General features: G+C 42.5%; 1 protein-coding gene across 2 annotated transcripts in view; it reads right to left on the reverse strand.

The window, feature by feature from the left end:
• Positions 1–4611: 4611 nt before the first annotated feature.
• The window catches only part of spock1 (SPARC (osteonectin), cwcv and kazal like domains proteoglycan 1), a 156488-nt gene continuing 145577 nt past the window's right edge, over positions 4612–15522 (reverse strand). For both annotated transcript variants that reach the window (XM_033633715.2, XM_078169329.1), the window contains exons 8-12: positions 12955–13074; positions 12396–12617; positions 9846–9908; positions 9089–9226; positions 4612–6040 (exon numbers count right to left, since the gene is read on the reverse strand). In XM_033633715.2, coding sequence (XP_033489606.1) covers positions 5844–6040; positions 9089–9226; positions 9846–9908; positions 12396–12617; positions 12955–13074 — 740 coding nt within the window. In that variant the 3' untranslated portion in view covers positions 4612–5843. The remainder of the gene's footprint in view (positions 6041–9088; positions 9227–9845; positions 9909–12395; positions 12618–12954; positions 13075–15522) is intronic.

Raw genomic sequence — 15522 nt, forward strand, 5'->3', positions numbered from 1 at the left:
GGATTTCTTTTCTGTCAGGTAGTTAATTGCACTCCCCTGTGGATGCGGGTCTAAATCGGTCCTTGATCGCAAAGCTAGAATGAAAACTACCTGGAAGAACCAGCAGCACTCGGGACCCTGAGGACTTCGGAGAGCCACTTTTCAACTGCTTAAGTGGGCAATCTTGGCACATGGCTGAGTTATATGGTGGGCATGAAAAATGAAACTGTGAGCAGGCTCATTTTGTAGCCTTAAGTCATCCAAACTTCTCAATATTTAGAAGATGCAGCGAGTAAGTAAGTAAATTAAAGTTTTATGTTGTAGGAGATGGTTTTCAGTGAGTGAGGGTGACAGTTTTAAAGCTGCTATAATCAATATCTTCGCATTAATAATGGATCAAATGACTCATACTGACAAACCCATAATGAATTATCTCTGCATTCTGCACTTCTTGTTAGTATTATGAAGCATTTAAGTATTTTTCAGTTAATTGATTTTGGTTTAATGGCCCATGACTTGACTGTTTTGCTTTATTCTCACTGCTCTCACCAGCAACGTTTTCAGCAATAACCAGCTGTTGTTTATAGCAAAAAATAAATAAAAAAATCACAACCAAAAAACAGCTGTATTGAAACTATCCAACACCAACTTTCAGGCAGACACAGTTTGCGACTAGCGTAGTGGAGCATTAAGCAGTTTAAGAACCAGGTATTTCCTTCAGACACACATTTGTTGGGTGGCCAGAAGCACAACTCAAGAGAACGTAAAAAGTTGTTCCATCTGCTGTCAGCTTAAAAGGTAATGATATGGTCTAATATTGTGTCCGCTTGCTCCCGTCAACACACTCACTCCAGACTTGTCCAATACTGATGCTTGGTCAGTGGCCCATCATGTCAAGATATGACAAGCTAGATATCCCTTCTGTGTCAGTTTGGAAGTTCAGGGACGGTGTGTCAATTTATGCTGTTAAATGCATTGTTTCTTTTTAAAATAAATCCACAGGAAATGTACAGTTTCTGCTCATAAATGCATACAGGCGTTTTCAAAACTTATAACGTAGGTCAAAAACTCAGTTTTGAGGTGTACTTCCGTAGGTTTACGCAACAAAAGTACGTGGTTAGGTTTAGAAAAAACAAAACAAACACGGTTTGGCCAAAAATAATTATGTTTGTTACTAAGGTAATATAACATTACCCCACACACCACCAGCATAGCATGCCACACATAGCTACTAGTACACTACATCATTAAAATAGCTTGATTAACATTTGGTTTTGCATGGGAGCTTAACAGTGATCCCCCAGGTGGAAGTCCAGAATTAGTTTGATCCATCCACCTCCACTACCACCTGACCTATGCAGATTTTCTTGCTCTTTATACTACAGTTGTTGCCCCAAGCATCAACAAATGTTGCTGCCTGGGGCGTCTCATACCACTGCTAAAAGCTACCTCTGTGCGTTGGTGTCTGACGCTGTCAGGCCACTGACCAAGCTGCCAAAAGGTAAAGAGGCCTAAATCGCCCTGATGACGGAAAGATAGAGCATGGTGTACTGGAGAACAGTTGTGCAATGTGTTTTAATTTACAGTTCACACTGTTCTGCATGTCGCTACGTGCGCATACTCAAAGTTGATAAAAGGTTAGATACAATGATAAAAAATGCCTTCTAATAGCACACTATAAACTAAGACCAAGTAATGTCATCTCAAAATAAATGGCACTTCATCAAACTTCATCGAGCTGCTCCACTTTGTTCCAAAAAGGACCACCAATTGCGTAAACCCCCCCACTTGCAGCCAATCACCGGTCTCCATGGAGACCCCGGGCTGATGGGAGGATCCACCTGACAGGGAAGCCATCTGTGGATAATAAAAAAGCAGCCAATAGAGAAATGAAACAGAGGAACTAAGTGCCCTGAGGATAAAACACAACCACGCATCTCCCTTACTGAGATGAAGATGGAACTCACTCCAGGAGAGTGAGTGGGAGAGCAGAAAAAAATAGAAACAATAATGAGTGTGTGTGTGTGTGCGTGTGTGCGTGTGGACACCAAGGGTGTGAGTGAGTACTGGTGTGTGACTGATGTGTGTTGTGGTGGCTAAAGTTACAAGTTAGGAGGAAAAGTAGACAGTCATTAAAAAATGTGAGCACTGTGGGATTTTGATTATCTGAATATACCCTTCTCACTCCTCGCACTGTGATACCTTTTGTTAATTAGGCTATGGATGCAACTTCTGGTTATTCCTCTAAATTAACTGGCATCTATGGGAGTTAGTAGTAGTATACTAATATTCAGACCCTCAGAAAAGCTGCTAGGCCTTCCAGATTTTCCCAGTGGCCACTCTCGGTATTGCAGCAAAACAAATCCAAGATATGTCTGAAAAACTGTTGACAGGACACCATGATCTGAAAACAAGGTCAATTATGACTCTTTTAAGTATAAATTTTTGATCCATTCGGTTTTATGTTTGTAAAAAGGAATACTTCGCACATCTATTTCCAAACAGGTGTGTAGGAGAGGGATGAGCAGAACACAAATTGTAGAAAAACTCTCACACATTGTCTAACTTCCAAAAAAGAAAAAAAGATTTTAATGCTGCTGATGCTTTCATGCGTCACCAAAATGTTGCAGCATAAACAGCATTATTTTTGCAAGTTAGCCAGCATGCGGGAGTTTTTCCACAAGGTTTTATATTTGCAAAACTTTCCTGTAGATGATACACGCAATTTCCTGGAGGTAAACCCAGAAGCTATGAGGTTTTTTTTTGGCATATGCACAATGTGAAAAATTCCACTGAACCGAACAGGTGCTATCTTGGCATCTGGTATCTAGTTATTATTATTATACATCTGTGGAAATATTAAGCTACAGGCCAACTTAGCTCAGCACAAAGACTGGAAGCAGTGGAAAACAGCTAGCCTATCAAAATGAAGGAATTATAATTTGTTAATTTGTAAGATTTATATTTTATAATACTTATATTTATACAAAAAGAGGCATATAATTTAGTTTAAGAACTGTTATGAATGTTAACAATAAACCAGTACAAGGAATAAGATTCTGAATCCCTTTTGTATATTATATTGATGTATTTTAGTCTGTTTGACTAAAGTACCACATGAGTGAGGTGTAGAGGTTCAGGTTGATTTTGCTACCTTTGGACAGAGCCAGCTTTTTCCCAATATTGTGTTTTTGTGCTAAGCTAAGTTAGCCAGTTGCTGGTGGTGGATTCATATCTAGTAAGCAAACATAAGTGACAATCTTCTCATCTAACTCTGGATAGGAAAGATGAGCCTATTTCCAAAACTGTTAAACTTTTCCTCTATGGTGTGATAGACTGGTGTCCCCACACATTTTTTCCCACAAAAGAAAAAGGGAAACCTGTAACATACTGTTAACAGTCAAACCCTACCTTCTTCCAAATGAACCCATTGTCCTGTACTGCACCAGCCACTATTTCGCATTGCTCACCTATACCAATAGAAACAAGCTCCTAAAAATCACCAACATATCACCTAAAATAATTGGCCTCACCATCTCCAACCTGTCAGTCCTCACTCACACCATTCATAGAACACTGACCATGGCACAAAAGCCCTGCCACCCCCCTAAGCCAGTGTCTCACCCTCCTCCCCTGTGGCCAGAGACACAGACGACTACTCTGCAAAAAAAACCTTTTGTGCCCTCAGCCATCACTGCTTTAAATAGCCTGGGTAAACTGAAGCAGACGTGTTGTGTTGCTGCTTTAAGTGTTTGTATTTAGACTGTGAAAGCCAATTTCCTCTATAGAGGACATTAAAAAATGAATCTGAATCTAACCCTCGCAAATGCAGCTTCAGTGAAGGGAATTACTGGAGGTAGGGCCTATAATTCATGAAAGGTAAGGAATAAGGTGGACACAATGCAGGAAATAAGCAGCAGACACTGTACGTGATGAAAGATGGACGAATGAGACATTTCCTTTTGCAGCTTTTGCCACGTAGCCTGATGACAGAGGAAGATGCTGCACTAGCCCCGGTCCCAGAATTGGGTGATTACACAACCTCCACAGCTTCTGGCATAATTTGATGCACATAGTTAAGCCCATTGTCTACTGTATCTGACAGAGTGTGTTGTGAAGTGCTGAATAGGCTGTTTCAAGCCAGAAGATTCAGTTGTCCTTTTAGCCTCTGATTGTTGGTACAATGTGTTTTCAAAGTGCTGAGCGGGCTGTTTCAAGCCAGTGGGGTCAGCTGTCCCATTAACCAGTGATATTACAAAAACACTAATTAAGCTTTTATGTTCTTTTGGGCACTGCTGGCTTTGTGATTCTGCTCTCTCAAAGGCAAGTGATAAGAGTATTTTCTGCTGCTACCATTTATGTCTGCTTCTAACGGGAGAGGCTGCTTTCTCAAGGTTGGAAAAGGTCAGGATTGATGGAGGGCTTTGATTGTTCTACTGCAGAGAAACCTGAGCTTCAGAGAAAATAAAAACCAAAAAGGCATGAGGAACTCATATAAACGTGTTTGTGGTTTCACAGCGAGGAAAGAGATGTGTTTTTATTTCATCATGATTTGGTGAAATAAGATGAAATGTGAGGCTCACGCTGAAAATGGTACATCAGGAGAACAACAGACACATGGACACAGACCTGTAAGGTTCAAAAGACACCCAAAGTGCCACTTTACTTAAATTTTCAAAGTTACAAATAAAAGTTCACTTAGTTGACATGGTGAGGATTTCAATTTTTAAATCACGAACATATCCAGTGTTGGGAGGCAGAACAGAGCCTCTTCTCTGCTCGCCCGACTTCATGTGTCCTCCCAGCTCAGGAGCAGCTTCTTCCTCTAGTGTCTATGCACAGTCAAACAGCCTCAGAAGCCCTACTGACCAATTAATAAAAGAATAGCTGGCTGAAACGCCGCAGATTTGGACTGTAGGCCTTGCAGTTCGCTTTTCTACACTGCTATCGCTCTGCAATGCAATTTCCTACCTCCTGAGATTGGGAGAAGAACCAAAAAGACACTAGACAGCATCAACATAGCAACAAAGTATTGTAGCAGCCAAATAGGCATCACTTTCTGTTTGAGATGCATAGAGCTAGACCTGGCCAGGTAAATCTCTCTTTTACAGAAACACGATGAGAAACATGCAACAACAACGACAATACATCATTAATCTCATTGCTTCCTGGGCTTTCTGGGACATTCAAGATCAACGGTTAAATAATTTACAATCCTCCATGAAATAACAGAGAGATAGGGAGCATCTCAGAGCCTGGGAACATGTTGTGGGAACATCTTTGAACACTGGAAGGAGCCCGACGGTGGAACACAGAACATGAGAATGAAACTGCTGATGGAAGTACAGGGAGGGTTTAATCCACAATCTGGCCTTCCTGGAGGAAACATATTTACATCCAGCACATCAGCTAATGTATCTGGGCTCACAGACTGACCAGAGGCTCTGACATGGACATACAGAGATAGGAGAGCGGGACAGAATAAGAGGAAGAAGGAGACAGAGGGAGTAATAGAGAAGTGAGTTCATGTTAGAGGAGGTTAAAGATTGCAGGTTTGGGGTAAGGTAGAGGCAGAAAGTGGACAGCTTGAGCAGAATTCTGACAGGGTCTTGACAGCTGTTGTTGAAATCTAATAGTTTTTCCGTCTGAGGAAAGAGTGAAACACTTGAAAAGGAACAGGTCGGATGAGGTTCACTGAAGAGAGAGATGTGGATAAGGGACTGGGATCACAGGAGCAAGTTCAGGAGCCAAAAGATGGACTGCTGCCAAAGTAACTGGAGGAGGAGACATTGGAATGGCTTCAGATCTGTGTTGAGTTAACGGAGTTTCCTTGTCGGCTGATGGCAGAATAAAATGGAGCGGAGCTACCAAACGTAGCCGATCTCATCATCCTTGTCGTCTTCCTCGTCCTCGTCGTCCTCGATGGCTCCTCTGGGGTGAATCCGGCCCCTTCTCTTCTTCTGCCGGCTTCGGCCGCTCTGTGATGGCTCCTCCTCCTGGTCGTCGAGCAGAATGACTGCACCGCCGCTGCCAAAATCCCCCGATGTCTCCTGGTCCTCATCTGTAGGGAGGTGCACAAACACAAGCAGACATGTCAGAAGCACATAGGGTCTAGAGTCTCTGAAGTGCATCCACAGCTCTGGGGAAAAAGCTGTTCATAAACATCCTTAACAGAGTAACAGGAAACTTGCGTTACATCATCCACAAGCAGGAGCGTTTATTGGTCGGATGAGGCGGAGTGCATTCTAGCAGCTGTATTTTTTCTACCTCTTGGGTGAAAGTGAATGACACAGACTTTTTTCTGTTTTCTCTGGTCATGAATTTTAAAAAAATTGTTTACTGCATAGACAGTGCAGTTTTATGAAAGGATCATCTTTCCAGCAGTGAAATATGTCTTTACCTTTAATTGGGACAAAATGATAAAAGAATTGTTTAGATAACTGACGATATTCCCATCCACCTCAGCTGTACTTTGTGTTTAGTACTAATTAGCAAAGGATAGCATGCTAACACGCTAATCTGAGATGTGTTTTTAGCTCCTCGTGCTATTGTGCGTCAGTGCAGCCTAACAGAGCTGCCAGCATGGCTGTAGACTCTCCGTCAGAGTCAAGTGATCCACCTACTTTCCTATGACTGACCCGTTTACATAATGGCAACACAGAACAAGAGAGGAAGGAATAGACACAAGCCTCCCATCCATCATTCCTTCACTCAACACAACACAACGCACAGTCAAAGGGTTGCTTACCTAGCCAGCCTCAGTAGCGTCTGGCTAAGCTCAGTTACACCTGCAAACAGCTTGTTGTTAAACAAATGTTTTTTGGCACTACTGCTGCATCCTGTGAAGCTCCAGTGTCATTATCTCAGCCGCTGCCTCCAGCATTTCGTAAAATTGGGACCTTAAAATCCTTCTGAGTTCAGTTCAAAACAGCCTATTTACACCTGGGTACAAGTGCACTCTGGCTGAGTGGCACTCACAGTGTTAAAATCAGTTTGCTGTCCTTGTGTTTAGGCTATCGAGCGGAGAGGTGCTGCATTGCTACCTGTTTGTTCTATGCAAGGCCGAATGGGAGAACTCCAGTCTGCTCCAGCCTGAGGCCACTCAGCCAGAGTTAGATGAGCTTGTTAGACCGGAGACAAAGGACTGCTGCTGCTGTATGTGTGTGTGTGTGTGTGTGTGTGTGTGTGTGTGTGTGTGGCAACAGAGACACCTCATCAATATTGGAAGCTGCAATTACTGGCTTTGGACTAGACTGGCATTCGAGTGAGCTGTAATCTGTGACTGTGAGCTGGCTGTTTGATTGGTAATCAGTATATCTGCCTGGATTCTTTCTTGCTAATTATTATTCTTTTTTTCCCCCCACAATGAAATCCTCGGCCATTGATTTGCAGCAAAGTGCTTCTATTGGCTTTTTGACCATTCCCTTTGAATTTCCACCATTGGCTTGTTAGGTATGACTCTGATATATCAAAGCACTTAATTATACATATTCTTTGTCTAAATGTGTCTTCTTGGGTGCCAACATCTGCCGGCAGTTTAAGCGTTTATTCCCCTCTAAAAGGTGCAACACAGCTGCTGCTACAAATTCATGCATTATAACAAATCTTTTGACACTGCTCTCTGCTGACAAGTGTGACGGATTCTCCTACTTGACTTGCAAGACGCTGGTGTTTTATCAAAGCTACACGAGCAGAATATCAGAGGCAGATAGAATCAGACATTTGACTGATAGTAAACCAGCCAGACTGGCTCCAGAGGCATGCCTAATGTTATCTATTTCCTAAATGATCACTGATGCGTAGATACCGGTAAAGATAAAGAGAGACAGGGAGAGATACTGAGCAAAGAAATAGAACAAAGTTGGAATCGTGGTGCTGCTCGTGTTTCAGCGGTACGTTATGTTTTAAAGAGAAGCTCTCATATTACAAAGGGAGATAAAAGACAGACACACAGCAGTCCACCTGCATCAAAGCAGTAACTCTGAAAGCAGCTTGACAAATGGGAGCCAATAAGGGCACACGCATCACAACCCACACCCTTGTTTAGCAAAGAGTGAACTAGGGATGTGCTTAAATGATGCTACACTTGCTAGTTGGTACCAGACTTACCAACTGCTTAAACTTGTCTTCTGGGTATCTTAATCACAACGGGAGGAGTTTGAATTAGCATGCAAGACTGACCGCTGGCTCTGATTATAAACGGCTCTCCCTAATTCTCTCTTTCACACACACACAAATGCACACACACAGCCATACGTACGCTCTCAGACTCAATTTATAAAGATTTGTGCATGCGACTGGTACAAGTCTGCAGGTATCTGCTGATGTTCAATGCAGAAAGTATGTCTGAGCCTTCATACCTACTTTTGCCGACTGGGTGTCGTCTCACTAGACTGAACGTCAGAGGTGCTTTTGGGTGCATGGGAGAAGCCTGGACATATGTGTGTGTGTGTGTGTGTGTGTGTGTGTGAATTTACGTGCACACTCATGCATTAGAGAGCTACCGTGTGAGTGTGTGTGTATTTTTGAATGGAGATGAGTCGAGATGTTAAATATTCAGTAAGTTGATGTTATTGTTTAACTTTTATTTAGTGAGTTTTGTAGGATAATTTGCAGTGTTCATATTAGACAGTGTAAAGTGCCGCACATTTCAGTAGCATTTAAATTTGGTTATTGAAAAATGTGATGACGATTTCAAATGGCTCCTTTAATATAGGCAATGTTTTTTGGATGACGTTTAACCTTTTGGCCATATAAATTGTGCTCAGTTTTAGAGATTTTCTGAGTGTTTTCTTACTTTTAGACTTGTTGGCTGGTCTAAGTTTAGACTTCTTTTTTACCCTTATTAGATAGGACAGTCTCAAAGAGAAAGGGGGAGAGAGATAGGGGATGACATGCAGCAAAGGGCCACAGGCTGGAATTGAACCACACAGCCGCTGCAGCAAGGACACTGCCTTCGAATATAGGATGCCTGCTCCAAGCACTAAGCCACCAGGAACCCCTAAGTTTCAACTTCTGTTTAAATGTCACGCAAACGAGTCGCCAGGAACATCCCAAGTAGGTGTGTGCAAGTGTTGGTGTGCCCCATGTGTGTGTGCTGTGGTCTTACCGCAGTTGGGGTTGCCTTGTTTTCTGGAGCCAGCGATCTCGTTGCCATATTTGTCCACACACCAACACTGGCCGGTGCTGCCGTGGCACTGGGTTGGTTTGAAGTAGCCTTCCTCAGTACAGCGGGGAATATAAGAGCCTAAAGACGGAAGAGAAAGAAAGGAAGGACAGAGGGGAAAAGGTTAGAGAATGAAGGTAAATAGCGATATGAAAAGGGGGGGAGAGGGTGGAGAACATCAAACTGACAGAAATAGAGGGTAGATAGAATCTGATCCCTCCTCAGCAGAGGTTGCATGTCCTGCAGTTGTGACCAAAGTTCTTGTGTATTCACAGAGGGAGATCAACAATCAATTACTGCTGTGAAGGTTGCAGGACAACAAGCATACATCCTGCTTAACGGGAAGCAGTCACTTTCAGTAACACACACACACACACACACACACACACACACCTAGATCTGTTACCTTCATTTGACCCAGCCCAAGCTCATTTTTCAAGCTGTTTTGTCGTGAGCTGAAACACTGAATGATGTGCCCACAGGGGACAGATGACATGTGTAATGTGTGAAATGTCAGGATGTGCTTCACAGGGTGTGTATACACTCCGTGTGTTTAATGCTTCTGATTTATTTTCCATACTTGAAACTATTCAGAGAGATAGCATTTTTCATTCCAGTGTGTGTGTTAGCATTGACGGTGGCCATGATGGTTTCTGAGACAGGAGTCAGTGTCTGACAGCCGTCAATCATCCACACTGACCTATGAGGCTCTTCCTTCGACTCTGACTCTGGATCCTGCTCTTCTCAGCTTGGCAGGGCAGTCCTACAACCAGAGAACACATACAGATAGTTTCATTAATAGAGCTTGTTTTTTTTCACCAGCATAATTTAACTGAAAGGGCTCTTTCTCTGTGTAACAATCTACTCTACTCTAACGTCTTATTGATTTCTTATATTGGTCACCCTTTCATTCCTTCATGCATCTTTCTAAATTGCCTCTGTCCTCACAATGACTACTGATTTTCAGTCTCCCTGACTTTATTCTGTATCCTCCTCAATCTGTCATCTGCAAGGACCACAGTCTCAGTACAAAATGCACATTTTACTGGTGCCAGTAATCATAATATTCATCTATTTTGTTGGTTTTATTGTTACATTATTATTAAATTTTCATCTGCTTTGTGTGCATTAGTGAATCGTTTCACTGTTTACATCTTATTATTCTATTATCAGCTCTTCAGTTATCTGTGAAGCACTTTGGATTGCACAAATATATATGCAAGGTGATAAACATTTTAAATAAAGGTGGAATGGTTGGAATGCATACAGCAGGATGATATCTGGGGACACGGTGGGGTATCGCTATACAAGAGAGGAGGGAACATGAGTGGTCAAATGATTTTATCATGTTATGTACCTTAATTAATAAAAGGTGAAGCTGAAAATACATGCTCCAAAAATGTCTATAATTATTATTTATTAAAGAGAAAATGGGGTGTTGGGGCGTACGCTAGTTCAGTGTTAATGAGTCGTCTGCAAAACATATCAGACGGTTCTACCATAGTTTTCATGTTAACCTTCAATTTTTGCTCTGAATAAGTTTGGTAAAGTGGGTTTGATGACCTTTCAAATGTGTTTGCATGTAATCAGGGAGACAGTAGAGGGCAAATCAGACATCATTGTAGTGAAGGGAGCAGGATGGTAAACTTATGGGAAGCTGTCAGAGAGTACTGGAAACAGTAATGGTAGATGGCACTGCTGTTCAAAGTTAAAATATTTTAACTTTATGGCAACTTCCACAATTTAACGCCGAAAGTTACATAGCTCCCTCACACAGAGCAAAAACATATGTGATCTGGACAATTACTGGACATTACTAGAAAAAGGACATAAAATAATAAACACAAAACAATTTTCTCCAATGAAGCTCAACGTAAGTTGAATTGGGAAGACTTTCTTTGTGCTCATCCCTTAACAATTCTCTCAATCCCACTCCCACTGCTTCCTTTAATCAGCTGTCTATGGGCCTCTTCTAGTTATCCAATCAAACTTTGCCACGACCTCTATCAGCCAGTCAGGATGCTATTGCAAAATTTGAAATCTGCTCTCTCCTGCGGCTGCTTGTCATGCCCTCCTCCACCCCGTTCACCTCCAGCCGTCGAATCCAGAGTCCAGGACAAGCTCAACAAAGACTCATTCCTCTGCTCACCCAGATCATCAGCACCTCTCCATCTTCTTCTTATCTCATCTTCACCACCTCGACCACCGCCAGTGTCTAGACCCCAGGGGGTTCCCTATTTGACCCTGGATTCATCATCCTCCTTAAAGCATACCATCTTGAAGGGGTCTAATCGCTAAAGACTTCTCACATTTTTCATTCTGATGTGCACATGTTAATAAATATTCTCTTGATTGAAATGTGTGTTATTCCTTTTTTGTAAACAATACGTCATCACCATCGCAAAATATCATCATACACATTTCGTTTTACTGTCATTACAATTCCGTCGGACTGTTACTTTTTTCTGTGCCATCCTGAAGGTGTTGTCCGTCTAACGTCTAACGTCTGCCTGACTCCACATGAATGCAGAATTCTGAACGTTGTGCTGCTTGTCCTCCGGCCAGATTGTCCTGTAGTGTGTCAGTTAAGTTAGGTAGTACAAGTAAGTCACCACATTTGGTACCACTTGTAATTATAAACTCACATCACTGCCACCTTTACCGAAAGGTTGGCTGGCCACATTTGGCTGTGAGGTGAGAGCAGCATTGGTATCTGTTCATTCATAAAGCTTTGATGCAGATGCTTCCACTCTATATTTCATCCCTTTGAACTCTGACCTCACATAACCTTGGTACTCATTCAGAGAATAGGTTGTTGCTTCACACTCCCTGAACAAGGAAGAATGTCGTTCTCTGCAAAAGACCTTAAACTTTGACACTCTGCCGCCCTTATGGCTGTTTAAGTGCCTTATTTCTGACCTTGTTTTAATTGGGTGTAAATGCTTTTACCTATACATCTACACCTTAGCATGTTTATCACCCTGTATTTCTACTTTTAATGATCATTTATTCCTGTTGTTTGTTGTTTTGTATGATTTCATATCTGTTTTAATTGATATGCATTATTTGCTTAATGATTGTTGTAATGTCTTTGTTCATGCTCAGCATCACTGAAAATAAGGGTCTCCCTCAATTGATTTCCCAAATCTTAAATAAAGGTTTGAACAAATGAATGAAACTCTTCATTTCCTCCCTGCGTTTGTCCTTCTTATTTAAACATTTATTATTCCCCCCCTCTCCCCCTCCTCACCATCAGGTTTCTGGAAGCAGTAACACCACTCGTTGTTAGACAGCTTGCCGTCCTTGAAGGAGTCACACGAGTTAAAGAGGGGCTTCATGCACAGCTCGTACTTGTCCAGGTAGATGGCACTCAGCTCTGATTGGTCCAGCAGGAGGTCAAAGTTCATATCAAGCTTGTTGAACATCCAGCCCAGTGAGTCCTTACAGATGGGCAAGATGCTGGTGTCAAAGTCTGGAGGAGAAAAGAGACAGAGAGGGGAAAAAAAGATAATGGAATTGTTGAAGTTGAACATTTTTGAAACTGCAGAACATGTCCAGGTCACTTACATTTTTATCTTTTTCAAGTATCACACTGAGATCTGAGTGTGTGTGGGTGTGTGCGGTGGCAGAGCTGACATGTGTTCAGACATGTTGACATTACAGAGAACAGAGCAGGGTTGCTGTCAGCATCGCTGCCAGGCCTCATGAGGACTGAATAAGCGTGGCTGTTGTGCAAAGGGCTGCACACACACACCCACACAAGCACACACACACACACACAGGGACATATTGTGGGGGGATGTACTCACGTCCAGTGGCGGAGTCAAAGCTGTCAGAGGATTTGAGGTCTCTGTTGGCGTCGAGGTGGAGAACTCCGAACCAGTCCTTTAGTCTTGCAGCCAGGCTGTGGAGCTCTGTGTCAGTGCAGGCTACACACACACACACACACACACACACACACACATACACAAAAACACAAAATAATGAGGAGAGGGGAAGCCGTCAATCTACTGCTGTCATCAGAAGGAAGAAAAAAACAATTCTTTTCTTGCTCCTTATCAAATTTTCATTTCATTTCTGCTGTGTACTTTCCCTCTCTGTGTTTTTTCTTTCCCTTTTTCCTCATCCAAGTCTTCTCTTTGAGTAAACACAGAAGAGTGATAACACATACGGAACTGCTGCTATCTCTTGACAGTTACCATAGGAACCCAATCTGACATAAACACACACACACACACACACACAAATACAGTACACACATTGGTGTTTACTTGTCTGCTGTCATCTCTATCTGTTTACCAGTTAGTGTTCTTGTTTCGATAATGGATTTTTATCCATGTGGGAAACTACACACTCACAGTCAAACACACACAACCAGTGGACAAAGGTCTGTTTAAAATCCCAAATGTCATCTTGCAGCAAGAAGCCACTTTATCATTGCATTTTATCCACGGTGGAGATAAGTCTGTTTGTGTTTTTATGCACGATCACACTGTCTTGGCTGTGCAACTTAAAAGAAAACTGATCCCATACCGGCATGCATGTTGATGCTACTCTCCGAGTTACTACCCAAAGAGAGCACGAACTGAACAATATGATACTCCTAATTAAAAGTATAAACCAGCCTCTGTCGCTGCCTAACAAACCCCTCGTCCCTTCAGCCCTCTGGGACTGACAGGGTCTGCCTGCAATCCAAGCAGACCTCTGCCTCTGCCTGTCTGCCTGTGTCTCTCTGTCTGTCAATCTTCGTCTTTCTTTCTCTTTCTCTCCTGTGAATATTTTCCCCCCATTCTGTTTCATTCTGAGAGTTTGATAAATGTGCCTGAAAGACGAGAGTGATTCTCCACCTCGTGCCGAGCCTCCCAATCCAAAAACTCTCCAGCTTTGTCGTGGCTGATAGAAAATGCAGAGGGAGGTCGTTAACATTCCCACAGCACTCTTTTTTCAGAATTGAGGCAGTTTGCTGTGAAACATGCAAAGGGTTGGAGTGTTCAAAGAGACACTCTTAAATACAAATCACAACAATTTTATCTTGGGAATAACTTCTAATTCTTGGATATGGTGTTAGAAATCACAAAAGAAGGAAAAACCCTGTTGTTACATGCAAATACACTGAACAGACACATCAGAGATAAAGATAACCTCATCTAAAATTTCCCTCTGTCTCTCGCTCTCTTTCAAGCCACTTCTGCACTGGCTTTTCAAGGCAGAATTATCACGCTGTTATGCCACCTCGCTGTCCTGTGTGTAAGGTGCAATTGTGGAAAGGGGGGACAGAGTTGTCTCGCCTCTGAGCTGGGAATGGAGGTATGATAGTGAAGATTCTCAGTTATCCAGGTCATGGTAATCTTAAGTGCTTTAATTTATGCAACTGGACTTGCTTGAGTTTCATGAAGACATTTCACCTCTCATCCAAGAGGCTTCAATGGTTCTGAAGAAGCCTCTTGGATGAGAAGTGAAATGTCTTCAAGAAACTCAAGCAAGTTCAGTTGCCTACGATATAGCACCTAAGGGGATGGAGGTAATAACAGTCCCAAAATGAGATCTATGTAAAACATAAAGCTGGAGAGACGTGATCATGGGTGGAAGGGGTGCGATCTTTTGATTGAGTATTATGTTGGCAACCCGCTGCAGGAGATTTAAAAAGAACTTGTTCGCAGTTAGCAGCTAACTCAAAGACGAAGAACAGTGGCTGGAAATGTCTGCAATTTGAGAGAATAATGAGATTTGGGAGCTCCTTACCCTCTGAGCAGAGGACGAGATCAGCTAGCATATAACAGAAAAGGTACATGATTGCGATTGACATGTTATGCCATTGATGTTGTTTAAAAAGCGCTGCCAACGTATATATGTTACACTAAAGGGCGATGCTGTTATGTGATATGTCACGCCTGTCACGCCTCTTTTCATTGCAAGATGCCAGGATGCAGTGTATAATCACAGACTAGAGTGAAATGATGTGGCTGTTATCTGGTTGTACATAAAATGCAAAGGATGCAAAAGGGTCCCTACATATGCCGCGTTTTTTCTGTCCTCAAATTCATTGTTTTCAATGTGGATGCAAGGCAGGCGCGTTAAAATGCCAGAGTGATGCCATCGCAGCGTGCACACGCTCCTAAGTTTCCAGTTTTTCAGGGTGCAATGGCTGCGCCCTGAGATAAATAGAGTTCAACTTCTGGAGCCCAGCAGCAGATTTGCATCAGTCCCACACACGATATGCCCACACACTTATAAAGAGCGCCTGGAAGAAGATTAGCTCTTCACTCAGGATTTCAGGTGAACAGGCCATGATACAGTGCTTGTTAAAGTTGCTTAACATCCTCAGACGCAAGCTGCCGCCGCACTATTGAAAGCTGGCTCACAAAAGGTACAAAAGT

The sequence above is a fragment of the Epinephelus lanceolatus genome, chromosome 7 (assembly GCF_041903045.1).
Source record: "Epinephelus lanceolatus isolate andai-2023 chromosome 7, ASM4190304v1, whole genome shotgun sequence".
NCBI lineage: Eukaryota > Metazoa > Chordata > Actinopteri > Perciformes > Serranidae > Epinephelus > Epinephelus lanceolatus.